The 16,551-nt window shown below is 47.7% G+C and overlaps 1 protein-coding gene across 1 annotated transcript in view; it reads right to left on the minus strand.

The window, feature by feature from the left end:
* ABCC1 (ATP binding cassette subfamily C member 1 (ABCC1 blood group)) overlaps positions 1-16,551 on the minus strand; it is a 133,862-nt gene that overhangs the window by 57,788 nt on the left and 59,523 nt on the right. The window contains exons 7-10 of the mRNA XM_037067651.1: positions 15,523-15,654; positions 6,413-6,643; positions 5,562-5,739; positions 4,097-4,258 (exon numbers count right to left, since the gene is read on the minus strand). Coding sequence (XP_036923546.1) covers positions 4,097-4,258; positions 5,562-5,739; positions 6,413-6,643; positions 15,523-15,654 — 703 coding nt within the window. The remainder of the gene's footprint in view (positions 1-4,096; positions 4,259-5,561; positions 5,740-6,412; positions 6,644-15,522; positions 15,655-16,551) is intronic.

The raw sequence follows: 16,551 nt of genomic DNA on the forward strand, positions 1-16,551 counted from the left end.
AACAATGCAGCCAGCCTGAGGATCTACCCTGCGGGAAGGTCTGCTTACAAACCTAGCCCTTGGCTGCATGTGGGAGCTCCGGTTTGGGGAGGCTTCCCACATTCTCAGAACTGATCCGGCTGACTGTTGGTACAAATAATATGGTGTGTGCTGAACCCCCTTTTCCTTCTGGGAACTTGGCAAGTGCCAGGCAGAGGCTGACTATGTGACCAGCCCTCAACAAAAACCCTGGACTCCAGGTCTCTATCAAGCTTCCCTGGCTGGCAACACTCCCCATAAGCTGTCTTACCAGGCTGCTGCAGAGTCAAGAGCATCCTGTGTGACTCCAATGAAAGGATGCTTGGAAGCCTGTACCTGGTTTCCCCCCAAACTTTGACCCTGCAGCTCTGCCCTCCTCTCAGCCTGCTGTAACAAATTATAGCCCTGCATTCTCCTGAATTACGGCCCGGCATGCGCTTGGGGACTCCTGACACACAGGTATGTGCCCTTGGACTGCACCCATCCCCAGGAGGCCCTGGCACAGCACTCCATAATCAAATGCATTGATTTTTCAGCAGCAAAATAAGTATACTCAGGTGAGACAATATCTCACTATGCTTCTCATTTGCATTTCCCTGATGATTAGTGATGTTGAACATCTTTCAACAGGTCTGTTCACCATGTTTATGTCTTCTTTGGAGTCACACTTACTCAGGTCCTTTGGTTTTTTTGGTGTTAAGTTGTATGAGTTTCCTCATATATTTTGGATAGTAATCCTTTATTCGATTAATATAATTTGGAAATATCTTCTCCCAGTCAGTAGATTGTCTTTTGATTTCCTTCACAGTACAAAAGCTCTTTTGCTTGATATAGTTTCATTTGTTTATTTTTTCTTTTGTTGCCCTTGCCCAAGGAGGCATGCATACTTTTGCCCAAGAAAGAAAAATTGTATTGCTTTTTGTTTCTGTTTGCATGGAATATCTTTTTCCATCCCTTCCTTCTCAAGCTGTATGTGTCTTTCGATCTGAACTGAGTCTCTTACAGCCAGCACATCGATGGGTCATGATTTTAAACCACTCAGCTAAGCTATGCTTTTTCACTGAAGCATTTAACCCATTTACATTTGAAGTGATTATTAATAAGTATGCACTTATTGCCATGTTGTTAATTGTCTTTAGGTTGTTTTAAAGCTGTCTTCTGTTCCCTTTCTTCTTCACCTGATCTCTTCCCTGTGGCTTACTGCTATTCTTTAGTGTTCCTTTCTTTTTGTTCTTTGTGTATCTTTTGCAGATTTTTGGTTTGTGGTTACCATGAGGTTTCTGTACAGGTGGGGCAAAAGCAGGTGTACAGTTGTGAGTATGAGAAACAGAGAGTTTATTCTTGTATCATTATTTATTAATTACTGTATCCTTTTCCATACGGACTGCAAGTCTACTCATGCCCCACCTTATCTATCATTCTTTATCTGTAGCAATCTATTTGAAGACAGTAAGTCTGAATATATTTTGTAAGGACCATGTTTTTACGTTCCCTTCCGTGCTTGATGTTACCGATGTCACGTTTTAGATCTGTGTTGAGTGTCTCCTAGCTGTGTATTTTAATTTGAGTTGTTTCACACCTTTTCCTTTGGACCTTCATAGTAGCTTTTCAAGTATCAGACTTGCTGTATTTATTAAATATCTGGCATTACCTGTGAGACTTTTTTCCTTTCCCATACACTCTTATTTTTGGTCATGGCCTTTCCTTTTTCTCCTTACAGAAGACCCTTTAACAGTTCTTGTAAAGCTGATTTAATGGTGACGGACTCCTTTAGTTCTTGCTTGTCTGGGACACTGCTTCTCCTTCAGTGGTGAATGACTGATAACCTTGCTGGGGCAATTATTCTAGGTTTTAGGTTCCTTTCTTTCAGTACGTTTGAGATGCCCCACCACTCCCTCTGACCTGTAAATTTGCTGATAGTCTTACAGGGTTTCCTTCACATGGAATTTGTTTTCTTCTTGCTGCCTTCAAGGTTGTCTCTTTATCTTTAATTGTTGCCATTTTAATTACAGTATGTCTCGGTGTGGGCCTCTCTGGGGTCATCTTATTTGGAACTCTTGGTTCTTTCTGGCCCTGTATGTCTATGCCCTTTCTCAGGTTAGGAAGTTTTTAGCTATTATTTCTTCAAATAAGCTTTGTATCCTCTCCTTTCTTCTCCTTCTGGGAACCCCTGTGATGCAGATATTAGTGCGCTTGATGTTATCCAAGCGGTCCCTTAGACTATGCTCATTTTTTAAAATTCTTTATCTTTTTGCTTTTCTAACTGGTTGATTTCCACTAGGGTTTCAGGTCTTTGATACATTCTTCTGTATAGCTAATTCGCTGTTCATCCCTTCTAATGTATTTTTCATTTCAGTTACTGTATTCTTTGGGTCTGCTTTCTTCTTTCCTATACTTTCTCTTTGTTGTTCTCCCTAAGTTCCTCTATTCTACTCTCGAGTTTGTGAGCATCCTTATGACTGTTTCTTTGACTTCTTCATCAGGCAAATTACTTACCTCCATTTCTCTAGGGTTTTTATCCTGGGGATTTTTCTTAATTCTTTCACTGGAGAGAGATTCTTCTGTCTTTTCATTTTGTTTGCCTTTCTGTGTTTGTTTACACAAATTATACAAAATAGCTCTCTCTCCCAGTCTTGGGGAAGTGGCCTAATGTAGAAGCGGTCTCAGTAGTCTGTGTGGCAGGTGGTTGTGGCAGCCAGTAGGAGCCCAGCAGGTGCCTAAGGCATAGAGGGCACTGGCCTAACTAGCTTAAGAGGCTATGGGTAGAGAGACCACATGTGTGTAGTAATGCCCTGTTGGTCCTGCTTGCTCCCTTTGTCTGGGGCCAAAATGGGCTTAGGTGGTGTGTCCAGAAGCACACTGCAGCAACCTTGCAGACAGGCCAGAGACTTGGATAGAGCCCCCACCCACCCTATGGAAATGGAGGGGATATACGAATGGCTCTCTGGCCCTGGTCAAATGGATCAGTTGGTTGGAGCATCATCCCACACACCAAAAAAAGGTTGCAGGTTCAATTTCCAGTCAGGGAACATACCTAGGTTGCAGGTTCGATCCCCAGTTGGGGCACATGCAGAGGCAACCAATCGATGCTTTCCTCTTTCTTTCTCTCTCCCCACTCCTTCCCCTCTCTCTAAAACCAATAAGCATATCCTCAGGTGAGGATAAATAAAAAAAATTTTAGTGGCTTTCTCTGGCCCCTTGGGCCCTGGAGACTCCCTGCAGTCCCCGGAGAGCTCCAGCAGCTCTCCAGTTTGCTCTCTAAGTCTTTCTCATATGTTACACAAAAGATGGTCTTATGTAGAAGTGACCTCTGTGAGGGCCCATGTGCTGGGCAGTCTGGGGAATCCAACCAGATCCTGGGGCACTGGCTGGTCTGACAAGAGTGGTCCCAGCAGGAAGGCCAGGTACAGGTGGTGACACCTGCTGTGCCTGCTTGCTCTCTTTGTTCAGACACAAATGGCTCTGGGCATTGTTAACTCCTGTGGTGACCTTGCAGACAGGCCAAAGCCCAGATGAGAGCTCCTATCAGCGCTATAGAAATGGAGAGGACCTTAGGCAAGGACACCACCCACTCCCTCAGCTTCTCTCCCCAGGGAGAGTGCCCGCAGGGCTTCTCTAGCTTCCCAGCCATCTCCGTTTAGTCTCTTCATGTTGTTCAGAAGCTGTTTGTTCTCAGCATACCTTTGCTGATTCATCTGATATATTTCTACCCTTTGCAACCAAGAGATATTATTTTGACCAACATATTTAGGACCAGTGAATAAATGGGTAGGTTAGTATGTGGGAGAATACAGTGGCAGAAATATGAAGTGTATGTTGTAGGGTTGTTAATTACATACGCTTTCAAGAAAAGATAAAATGCAAATACCATTCCACCGAAGGGAACATAAACCTAACAACTGAGGAAAGGAAGAAAATATCCAGAAATCGGCTGATGGGTCAGAAAATAACAAGCAAAGTACAGCAAAAATACCAGCGAGTTACATGACTTCTTATCAGAGACACCAGCTCCCTGACCCCCACCGCCCACCCACAGGGGTCCCTCCCCACATGACTGGGAACCACATTAAACACACACCAGCCACAGAAGGTAGAGCGCAAGGATGACTTGCAGAGGGGCTGACCAGATCATGTTAATGTACGTGGTCAGGTCCATGAACCTCTGGGCGTCCACAGACATGAGGTTGACGATCTCCCCAACCGTGGAGGATTTTCTGGCAGAATTGGTGATCACCAGGGCCTGGGGGACAAAGGAGAGGGAAAGAGGGTGAGTGTGGCAGGTGAAGAGCCCAGGAATGCCTCCAGGTGTATGCGAAGGAAGGGGACTGCTCACGTGTGGAAAGGCCACTCTTTCCTCCTCCCCTGGCGACTTACCTGCCTTCCCAGCTTGCCCAACTCATCACAAAGCCTTCATGCTTACGGATGGAACTCACTGCCTCCCCACCTGGAGCTTTTCAATGGGGAAGGGACCACAGAAGTCGCCTAAACTCAGGCTTTGCACACTGGTCCATGTGCACTCACCTCACCTGGGAAGTTTGTTACCACACAGGCTCTGATGCAGCAGGTCTGGGGCAGGTCCTGAGACTCTGCATTTCTAATGGGTTCCCAGGTGATGCCGATGCTGCTGGTCCCCAGACACACTGAAGAACCAAGGTGTGGGCTAGGGTTTCTCAATGCTGGCATTCCTGGCATTTGAGCCTGGGTCTTTCTTAGTCGGGTGGTCCTGTGCATTACAGGACATTTAGCAGCATCCCCGGCCTTTCCCCACTAGATGCCCCTGTCCCCAGTTATGACAACCTAAAATATCTCCAGACATGGCCAAACATCACCTGGAGGGGCAAAATAACCCTGGTTCTCAAACACAGTTTCACAATATTACCTGGGGACTTTTAGAAATGCTGATGCCTGGCTCCCACTTTCAGAGGCCCTAATTTAGTTGGTTGGGCTGAGGCCTGGGCATCAGAAGTTTTTAAACTTCTTTAGGTAAGTCCAACTTGCAGACAGGGCGGAGAATCAATGATCTAGTCATTTTTTCTGACTATCCCAACCCATGGGGCCCAAGCAGCGTCCTTGCCCTAGACGCTAAAGAACTCAGGGACTAAGAACGTACTCCAGTTCCTTTAAGACGGCACACAAATGCTTGCCAAGTACTCTCTCATCCAGGGAATGGGCCATCTTCTCAGTCCAAATAGAGAGTTAGAACAAGCTCAACTCAAACACAAACTATGAACAGCAGGGCAAGGATTTGAACTTGGATTTCCCCAAATCAGATACCACCTAAGAAATTCGACCCCCTGTGGCTGACACAGGGACTCAGGGACATCCTACAGACTCACCCCTGACCTCAGCCTTGCTGAGGCCTAAGGCATCGCTGGCAATCCTTGCCACTGGCAGTTACTTAGCCACCCTGGTGCTACTGCTCCAGAAGCTGGGCTTACAATCCCCATGGTGGTCCCAGGGTGACCCAGCCAAGTCCCTGCAGATTCTGAGGCCACAGCAGATGTCAAAGTCAGCTCCCCTGCACACAACCCAGCTTCACCCACCTTCCGGTAAACGGCGCCGATGACGGCGGTCTTGATCCTCATGCCACTGACGAAGCAGATGTGGAAGTACTGGTGCAGCACGAGGGTCTGCAGGCAGGCGCACACGAACAGGAGCACCGTGTAGAAGTAGCCCTGCCAGTCTGGGGCCTGCTTGTCGTTCACAAAGCTGATGAGCAATCTGCAAAGGAGCAAGGACAGAGCCCAGAAAGACATTACACCATGCCAGGCACATGGAGGGAAACGTCTTTTCGGTTTCAGCATTTTTTACTGTCTCCCAAACCAGGTGAGGTGAACATTAGCACTTAAGTTTATAGATGGTGACCTGAAGGTGCAGGCTGCCCAAACCACTCTCGCATGACAGGGGGCCTTAGGTTTCTCACACTGACTGTTCCATATCATCACCTGTGAGTCACCCAAATGTAACCAAATAGAAACCATAAGGGAACAGAGCAGGACGGGTTAGAGAACAAATGTGTGGCCCAAAGAGTCACACAGAGAAAGGAAACAGACAGTGACAGAGATACGGAGGGAGGGAGGGAGGTAAACAGAGAAGTGGGGACCTCCCTTCTGACTCTGTGGTTGAGGCTGCAGTTTTCATGTGATCTGGTGTGCTCTTCACTTCCTAAGACAATCCTCTATCTTCCCCCTTTTGGCTTCAAGGGAGCATAGCAGGCTTCTGTTACTTGCACTCAAAGTGGCCTTAATTAAGACACTAATAAAGCAAAGCACTAACACAGCAGGCAAAGGAAGAGACTGGGCATGCCACATGACCCCAGGGGAGAGTTAGGAGCATCACAAGAGAGAAGTCAAGGATGTGAAGAGTTGCCCAGCTGGGAGGGAAGAGGTCTTACTTCAAGATCTCCGGGCCGACAAACATCATAAGGTCGTGCAGGGCCTTGAATAGGAAGCTCATGAGAAAGTAGGGCCCAAAGGTCTTGTAGAGCACCTTGAACAGGGACGGCTCCCGCTCCTTCTGGGGGGACTTGACAATCAGAGCCTCAGCCTCCTCATTCACATCCACCTTGGAGCTCCCTTTGGGCTTGGCAGGATCGTTGGAGGAGTACATGATCTTCACCGTCTGCCTGGAACACAAAGAAGGTGGAGCCCTGTGGGGTCTGCCTGAGACTGAGGCCCCCAACTTCAGGGGAGGGCTAGAGAATCTGCATTCTGGGGAGGCCTGGCCAAGGTAAACTAGTCATCACAGAGGCAGCTTAACATGGTGGTTATGAACATGGACTCAGGATCCTGGCTTGGCCATTGGCCTGCGGTATGACTTTAGGCAAAGTCCGTAACCTCTCTAGGCCTTAGTTTCCTTGTCTGTAAAACGGGGATAAGAGTAGGACCGACCTCATAGGGCTGTTGTGGAAACTAAATGAGTAAAATACATGAAGGGCGCAGAAAGGTGCCCATTCTAAGCAGATTCAATGCAATCACTATCAGAATCCCAGCAGGCTTCTTTGGAGAAATTGACAAACTAATCTAAAATTTACATGGAAACTCAAGGGACCTAGAATAGCCAAAACTATCTTGAAGAAGAAAAAGAAAGTCAGAGGATTCACACTTCCTGATTTCAAAATTTACTATTAAATCACCATAATTAAGGCGGTCATAAGGAGATAGGCATACATGGATCAATAGAATAGAATTAAGAATCCAGAAATAAACACAGATGATTTTTTGACAAAGGTGTCAAGACCATTCAAAGGGAAAAGAATAGTCTTTTCAATAAATATTGCTAGAAAACTAGATAATACAAAGATAAAGCTGAATGCTTACTTCGCACCATATACAAAAGTTACAAATGTAGAGCTAACCCTATAGAATTCTTGGAAGGCAGCATAGGAGTAAATCTTTATGATCCTGGAATTTGGCAATGGACTCTTACATACAAAACCAAAGCATGGGCAACAACAACAAAAAATAGATTAACTGGACTTCATCAAAATAACAAACAATGATGCTTCAAAAGGCACTATCAAGAAAGTGAATCCTCACAGTCTTTGAGAAGTAGGGGGAAAAAAGAAAGTGAAAGAAAACCCACAGAATGGAAGAAAATATTTGCAAATTGAAAGTCTGGCCCTGGCTGGTATGGCTTAGTGGACTGACTGCCAGCCTGTTGAACTAAAGGGTTCCCAGTTCGATTCCCAGTCAGGGCACATGCCTGGGTTGCGGGCCAGGTCCCCCGTTGGGGGCATGCGAGAGGGAGCCACACACTGATGTTTCTTTCTCTCTCTTTTTCTCCCTCTCTTCTCCTCTGTCTAAAAATAAAATAAATAAAATCTTCTTTTAAAAAGTCTGATAAAGGACTTATAACCAGAGCCCATAACAAACTCTTCCAATTCACTAAGAAAAAGACAACCCAATATGAAAAGGAGCAAAGAGCATACGCAAATTGCCTACAAGCATATGAAATGTTGCTTAACATTGTTAGTCATCAGAGTGATGGAACCCAAAACCACTGTGAGATATTACTTCACACCCACTAGGTTGGCTATCATCAGAAAATCAGATAATAACAAGTAGTTTGCAAGGAGTAGAGAAAATCGAAACCCTACATGCCCCTGTGGAGTGCCCTCTTTCAAAACAGGATATTGCAGAAATGATAGGGCATCTCTTTCAAGGTTAGGTTTAGAACACACTGTGGCTTTCACCTGTCATCTCCCACGGCATTCACTCTGGACACCCAGAGGGCCCTCTGGAAAGCCCCTATGGTGAGACCTTGCCAGTGGCCAGCACTAACCCACCAACCACGTGGAACCTGGGAACATATCCTGTCAGCCCTCGCTGAGCTGTCGGAGGCCCACAGCCCTGGCCACCGCACTGACTGCAGTGAGAAGCCCAGAGTGAGACCACCCAGCTCGGCCACTCCCAGATCCCTGACCCAGAGAGTATATGTACACTGTTATTTCACGCTGCTAGGTTTGGGGGTAACTTGCTGTGAAGTAACAGATACGTCCCCAGTTCCCATCTACCAAAATGCAGTTGCAAAGCAACATTCTCAAATGGCAAAACGTGAACTCTAAGCTTCATCACCCCCCAGCTCTAATGTTTACAACTTACAGAATTCTTCCACGGCAAGAGTTCACCGAATAAGCATTCAATTTCAGGGGACTCCTCCTTGTCACATCTATGCCACACCTGCCCATCAGGACCACATGAAACTCTCCCCTGGAAACCAGAGCCTTCCAACCTGCCCTGGCTCCACCCCCATTCCAAACCGTGGGGACCAGTCTAGGCTCGTCAAGTCCTTCTCTTTCTCCTCTGTGCTCCCTGCCCCAGGAAAGGCCCCAAAACACAGGGTCATCCTCGACCCCCACCGTCAGGGCCCCTGGTCCAATCAGGCTGTGTCCCATCCGTTCCACTTGCAGGATGTGTGTGGTCATCTAGTCACCCTTTGCAGCTCCACAGCCTCCAACCCATGCAAGTGACCACTGCCAGGACCTCCTCACCACTCCCCATTTCCTCCCTTTACAACTATTTCCCTGTACAGCAGCCAGAAGGATCATCCTAAAAACGGATTACTCTCCTCCAGCTCCGCTGGTGGCCTCCCACCACATGCAGAGCATAATCTGACCTCTGTGTGAAGCTGCACAACGTCCTGTAGCCGCTGTAACAAATGACTGCTAAGCGACTTAAAATAACACAAAGGTATCATCTTATACTTCTGAAGGTCAGAAATCTAAAGTGTAAGGTCAGAAATCTAAATAGCAGCCTGTAGGGCTGCGATCCTTCTGGAAACTCTCGGGGAGAATTGGTTTCCCTGCCGCTCCAGCTTCTAGAAGTGACCTCCATTCCTAGGGTCAAAGCCCCTTCCCTGACCTTCGAAACCAGCAGCTCAGCATCTTCTCTCCCTCGCCCTCTCTCTGATCCCCTCTCTGCCCATCTTATAAGGACATTTGAGATTATTTGGCCCATGCAATACACAAGTCTGCCCATTTCAAAATCCTTCACTTAATCCCACTGCCAGGTCCCTCTGCTGTATAAGGTAACATAGGCACAGGTTCTGGGTACCAGGATGTGGACGCCTTTGAGGAAGAGGGGCATCATTCCACAGACCACAGAGGATTATGTTCTTCATGGTGTCCACATGACCACGTAAGGTCTCTTCCTGCCCACTTTACTGACATTTCCTGAAGCTAGGTTTCTGGCTAGGGCTTTGGTGTTTCTTCCAGCACACACGCCTTCTTGGCAAGGAGAAGGCAGTGAGCAGAGAGGAAGGGAGTGGCTCAGCCCTCCGGGGTCTGTTCTCTGCACCACTTCCCAAGCTGGGCTCGGGCCCTGGGCCTGCAGGGCCTGGCTAACCCAGGGCTGTTTCCCACGGTCAGAGACAGGCCACTGAGGGGCCAGAGAGGTTTCAAGCAGATCGAGAGAAGGACAGGTCAGGGCTGGATAGAAGAGATCAAGAACAGTAGATAGGATCAGCTAAAGCCTAGTGAGGGGGAAAAACAAACAAACAGTGACAGGATGCCTATGGGGAAGGTACTCCAGGAAGGGAGAGGAAGCAAGCAGGACATCTGAATGGTCAGGCTGGGAGGGGAATGGAAAGTTAAAGGGGGAGGATCTGAGTTGGGAAAACTGCCCAGAATGGGGCAACAGAACCAGATAAGGAAGCTGGAAACTGGGGGGAAAGGGACTTGCTGACTTGACTGGATTCTGACGTGGGCAGAGGTGCCCGTCAGTTACTCATCCATGAAGGAACTGGACACATGCTTTGGGCTAAACACTAGGGAGAGAGAGCCCCACCATCAAGGAGCCTCAGGAGAGAAATGGATCTTCACAGGCCTGTGTGAGCCAAGACCTTCAGGGTAGGGGAATGGGTCCAGCAAGGGATTCCAGGCAAAGGGAACAGGATGAGCAAGACCTGGAGTGAAGGATTTTGAGAAGAGGTGAAGAGAGCAGGTTGGAAGGGCCTGGACCAACACAACAGCAGTGAGGACCTACTGATGGCTTTGTCTGTCATTTGTTAAGTAAAATCTTTCATCTTCTAGCTAAGGCAAAATCTCAAACTTAAAAAGGTCTTAACTTCATTAAAATTCCACATTTCCAGATATACTCTAAGCACAGTCTTTGACCTGTAACACCCAATATGACAGAGAAGGGTAGATTTGGTCTACAATCACAGAGAAAGGATTTTACAAACTTCAAGTACATTTCCACTCTTTTTTGAGCTCACAATATATAGGACAATGGTTTTGGAAATCACTCATGAGAGTGATCCTCCCCCTACCCCCACCCCAAAAAGCCCCTCCTTGGAAAACTTAGTCCTGGAAGGATTTTTAAGTCACTTACAAATGCAAGTAACTCAAGACGTTCTTCCTTTTTATGTGTTTTGTTTTGTGTTTTTTTCGTGCTTTTTCCTTCCTCAAAAACACAGGTTTCTCAAGAAGGCTTGTTTTGTCAGTCCACATTCTGTCTGTTGTAGTGACCAAGGCAGAGACAGGTCCCTGTGCCTGTGAGGCACAGGACAGCCCCAGCGGAGGGAGACCCCAGCAGGCGTCCATGTGGGTGAAAGGCCTGCCTCAATTACCTAAGTCGAGAATCTAATGCCAGCTTCTGGCAGAAATCCACGCACAGTGTATATTTTCTGTTTTGCAAGTTTAAATATGCCTCAATTTTTCTCAGGAATGCAACCGAGACGGGATAGTGAGAAGCTGGGAAATTTCCTTGGCAAGAAGAACAGAAAAACTGAGACAGAGAGCTGAACACAACGGCCGAGCAATTTACAGCCAGATACGAAAGATCACCTCCCTGGAGTTAACAACTAGGACTCAGTTGTACTTGGGCTCCAGGACCAGAAAAGCAGCAAAACCAGGTGGGGAAGCCGAAACAACTGCAATGACTAAAGACCCTCCGACCTGTCACTGACCAATCAGTGGAGACCCTGACCCTGAAAGGGCACACCTGAAAAACTCATGAATATTCTGCTGAAACCCTCCCCTGGAAGCTCCCCTAAGATTCCCACCTACAAGAAAGAGATAAACACCTCAAGACAAAGGACCCAGCACAGGCTCTCCCTCCAGGGAGCACCCCCCACCAATCCCTACCCCATTCCCACTTCTTTCCCCACAGGCACACATCTCCCAAACTCTAAGGCAGTGGGCAGCTCATCCCAGGCTAATCCTTTAACCCTGTCCCCAAAGCTCTTTTCTCTGACTTCCCAGTGAGCTAAGGCAGCCCAGCCTAGGCTCCCCCACTGCCTCTTCTATGCTACGCCCTTGTTTCTTCATCCCCAGCTTTAATAAACAGTACTGTCAGAATCACAAGGACTCGTGTTGAGAAATCTTTCCCACACAACAAAGTCAAGAACCCACACACTACAGCTGGTACTACGCGGACACGCTCAGGGCCAGGCTCCTGTACAGTAAACACAATGACTGTGCAAATTAAGGAAGGCCTATGTCTTGTTAGGAACTTTGCCAAGCTTTGGTGTTCACCTAGCGAAAACCTGGTCTGTGAGGGTGATGGTGGACCTGGTCTCCAGAACCGCACAGGCCCCGGCGGTGCAGAGCTGAGCAGTCGCAGACAACTCTCCAGCGACTCCTCATTGATGTCTAGAGCACACACATGAGCACTTACATCCTGAAATACGTGCCATTTAGTATAAATCCCTCACCTTTTAGTTTTCCTTTCAGGTCCAGAGAGAATATTCTGTTCATTTTATAAATTGGATATGTGGTGGGTTATTTCTGTTTATCTATTTCCTTAAAGTTGAGGGATAGAATGCAGAAATAAAATGCAGTCACTATCATCCAGCAGCTAAATTGCTAAAATCAAGGTGGTTGAGGCTTGAAGAAACGATTCTGTTCTTGTTTGAACTGTCCTAGGAACTTAATTGGTTGCCCTTCCCAGTCCTGCGTCAATACCTTGATATACCGCACATCTGCAGGTAACCCTGCAGGTAACCTGCAGGCAACCCTGATTACCCCCTGAAGAACACAGGAAAGAATGTTCATGTATCCAGACCACCTGACGTCCAGGAGCCAGACCTCCAGTCAGCTAGAGGAGTCCCATCTCAGACCAGGCCAGAGGCTGAGGATACTGCTTACTGTTAGAACTCTTACCAAGGGTCCTCATGACTTTGTTTAAATTTAGTTTTAAACCCAAGCACCAGAAGACCCCATATCTCTCTCTATATATACCCCTCAGTGACCTGGCCTTTCCCACGGATAATCAGCAACCCCTGAGGTAGCCCAGCCCTGACTAAAGGTCACAGGTTGGGATCCCTGGCAGGCTAAAGATAACATCTTGCTTGGCCTGTATTAAGCTCCTCTGGCTACTTTCCCATGAGACAAGACAGACTCTGGGGCAGACCTCAGAACTGTCCTCAAAACCTGAAGAAATGACTTAGCATCCTTATCTTACCTCTGACCAATCAGCCCCCAGCATGAGTTCATACCCCCTAACCCTTGATGCCTTATATTTATCCCGATTTTGCCTTATATACAATCTGTGCCTACACACCATCAGGAGTCGGGTCTCAAGCATTAGCTTCCTGTCTCCAGCGGGGCCAATTCTGTGTTGAACTACTTTTCTTTCCACCCTGCAAACTGCTGCTTGTGCATTTCTTTGGACCAGTGCATGCAGGCCAACAGACTCCAGCACGGGGATCCTGGGACCATACTCTGGGTACTGCCTAGCTGTGTTCCTGCTTAGCATGCCCTAAACCCCTTAAGTAAACCTTTATCACTTATCTCTAGCCAAAGCCTCCAGCCCTTTTGAGTTTGCTCAACAAACACCAGTAAAGGAGGTGTTATAAAATCTTTGTCTTCACCGCTGCTTAACATGCGTATTTTGAAGACTTTCGTTTTCTTTTGTTTTTGTTAGTTGCTGTTCACCTTCTTTGGTGAAACAGAGACAACTAAATGGTCACTTTTTCTTGAAATACTACTGCTTTTTTAATATACAGATGTATGGGGGTATAACCGACATACGCAACTGCACATTTATCGTGCACAATGTGATGAATTCTGACATACACGTACATCTGTGAGCCCACCAAGGAGGTAAAGAAAACGAACCCAGCCCTCACACCCAGAGGCGGTCCTGTCCCTCTGCCATCTCCCCACCCACCTCTCGGCCTCGCCCCCACTCCAGGCAACGCTGACCTGATTCCTGTTCCTACAAAACGGTTTCCATTTTCTAGAGCTGCGTATCATGGCATCACCTAGGACGTGCTCTTGTCTGGCTTTGTTCACTCTATGTAATTAGTTCAAGATTTTTCCATTCTGTCAAATGTATGATCATTCCTTTGCATTTCTTAGAGCAGGGGTGTCAACCTCATTTTTGCTGGGGGCCACATCAGCCTCGTGGTTGCCTTCGAAGGGCTGCATGTAATTTTAGGATTGTACAAATGTAACTCCTCCTTAACTGTTAAGAGCTCAGTGCTGTTGCCAGGTAGAAACAAGGTGCCGGGCCGGATAAAACAAGTGGAGGGTCAGACTCAGCGAGCGGGCCTTGTGTTTGCCACCTGTGGCTCAGGTGTCCTCCCTCGTATTGCTGCACCATGGTCCGTATGCTGTTCACTGACTAACGGTTGTCTGGGTTGCTACACAAGTCTTTTATGCACATGGCTTCAGGTCTCTGGGGTATACACCTCGCAGTGGAATGACAGGCGATACAGTAACTGTTTAAAACTTCTTAAAAAGATTTCATTTATTTATTTTTAGGGAGAGGGGAAAGGGACAGAGAAAGAGTGAGAAACGTGGATCGGTTGCCTCTCGCATGCCCCCAACTGGGGACCTGGCCCGCAAACCTGGCATGTGCCCTCACCAGTATTGAACTGGTGACTTTTTGGTCGGCAGGCTGGTGGGCAATCCATTGAGCCACACCAGCCGGGCCTATTTAACTTTTTTGAAAACTGCCCAACTCTTTTCCAGAGCTACTGAAACTTTTATAGTCATGCCAGCAGAAACCACAGTCCAAAATGCTCTTAACCTACAGGAGGCCAAAAGTCGAAGAGAAATTTTCACTCCATTTTGTTAAACTCAAAACCACTGGATAGCAACCAACGAAGCACTGCATATTAAAACCCAAAGATGGGGACAAGGCGGTGGGGGATGGGTGGGGTAAAAGGCAGCTCGGACCTAACTGTTGAGAGGAGTCACTCGAGGCTAAAAAGAGGAGCGAGAGGGGATGGATGGGTGTCGAGACCCAAGGCCAAGAAGTCAAGCCAGACACCCCTGTCCAGACCTCCACTGCCTGTTCCCCAGGAGGCCCAGGACCCCCGGCAGCCCGCATGGGCTGCCTTCATTCTCTAGCTAACTAAAGACACCACACCAAGAAATTCCAGCCTAGAACAGGACTCTCCTCACACCGCCCTTACGTCCGCAGGGGTTGTAGGTGCCAGATCTGACTTACACCTCCAGGAACAAAGTGACCCATATGCCAGTGTCCCAAAGCAGTGAACTCCCAAGCTGAGTCCCCGTAAAGGCCAAGGTGTTCTAATGGAGCCAGTGCCGCCCACCCCCGCCCCCGCCCGGGTGGCCCACGCTTGAGCCCAACGAGCCAGCTCACCATGTTCTCCCAGGCAAGATGGAAGTTCACAGATGAATAAACACGACCTCTACAACATCACCTGCCCAAGCTTTTACATGACTTGTCAGAGGTTAGATAGCTTATGAGATGGCGTCTATCTCGTCGGATTCTCAAAAGGCCCTCCGAGTGGGAAGCAGAGGCTCCAGGGCATAGAGGAACCCGGGCAGCCTCTGAGGCCCTCCCTGGTCTCACCCGTGACCCGCCTTCCCCGGGGCAGCCCCGCTGGGTCATATAGAACAGACCTCACCAAATGCCACCTCTGCCTTCTCACCGAACTTGGGGTCAGACCCTAACTCACTCCCATGGCCTGGGAGACCCCAGAAAATGCTTCTATTTTATCTCCTCCAGGTGACAGGAAGGAAGGTGACAACCCAGGGGCCCGCGAGGGTGTCTGGCTTTCCCCTGTGGCAAGAGGACTCACACTTACTTTCTGGATTTGGCACATTCCTTCTTCCAATTCTTGACCAAAATGGGCACAACTTGTTCTGACATGTCCTCCTTATTCAGGGACCAGAGGTCAGTGCTCTCCAGGGGCTGGCGATAGCCATGGACCATCAACCTGGGGCAGAAACACAGGAGGGAGGCGGTCAGAGCCGCGAGGAAGAGGACGACGGCCCTCACCGCACGGGCTGCCACCTCCACGCCGTGGCAGCCCCGCAGCCAAAGACGGCTGAGCAGCGGGGGCGACCCGAACCTGGACAGACACTGGGCACACTGAACAATTACTGCTGAACTCCGACAGGTCACCCAGGAAAATGGCCTCACTTCTTAGAGATACATACAGAATGCTTAGGAGGGAAATACCAGGGTGGCTCCAATGTGCTTAAAAAACTTGTTAAGGCCAATATGGCAAAACACTAACAACTGTTAACTGTGGGTGGCCAATTCAGTGAGGTTTACAGGTTTGCACACTCATAGTTAAAAGTAAAGCTGGTACTTTAACTGGCTATTTTGAAATAATTTCAAACTTACAGAAAAGCCTGAACTGTACACAGAATTCCTGTCTACCGTTCACACAGTTTACCACTATGAATGTTTTGCCACATCTGTGTATCATTTCCTCTGTCTCTACACACACACACACACACACGTGTGAGCACATTTTTTTCTGAACCATTTCAGAGGAGCTTCCAGATGGTATACACCTTCGCCCTAAACATCAGCATGCCTCCCCCTGAGAAAAAAGACATACTCTTACAATAATCAAAGTACAATGTACGATGATCAAAATCAGAAATATTAGCATGGACGGTATAGCCCACAGTCAATATCTAAATTATACTAACAGTCCCAATGGTGTTCTTTAACAGTAATTTAAAAAAAATTAGTTATGAAAAATATTCAATTTAAAAATGCTTGTAAAAACTTTATAAAGACAAGGAATAATGCTTAATAGAGGGAGAGGGGAAGATTCAAAGGCGCCCCAGTGAGACGCTGACAATGTGCAGGCGGTGGG

Source organism: Sturnira hondurensis, unplaced genomic scaffold (genome assembly GCF_014824575.4).
Source record: "Sturnira hondurensis isolate 20B ecotype Veracruz unplaced genomic scaffold, ASM1482457v3 Scaffold0017394, whole genome shotgun sequence".
Classification (NCBI taxonomy): Eukaryota; Metazoa; Chordata; class Mammalia; order Chiroptera; family Phyllostomidae; genus Sturnira; species Sturnira hondurensis.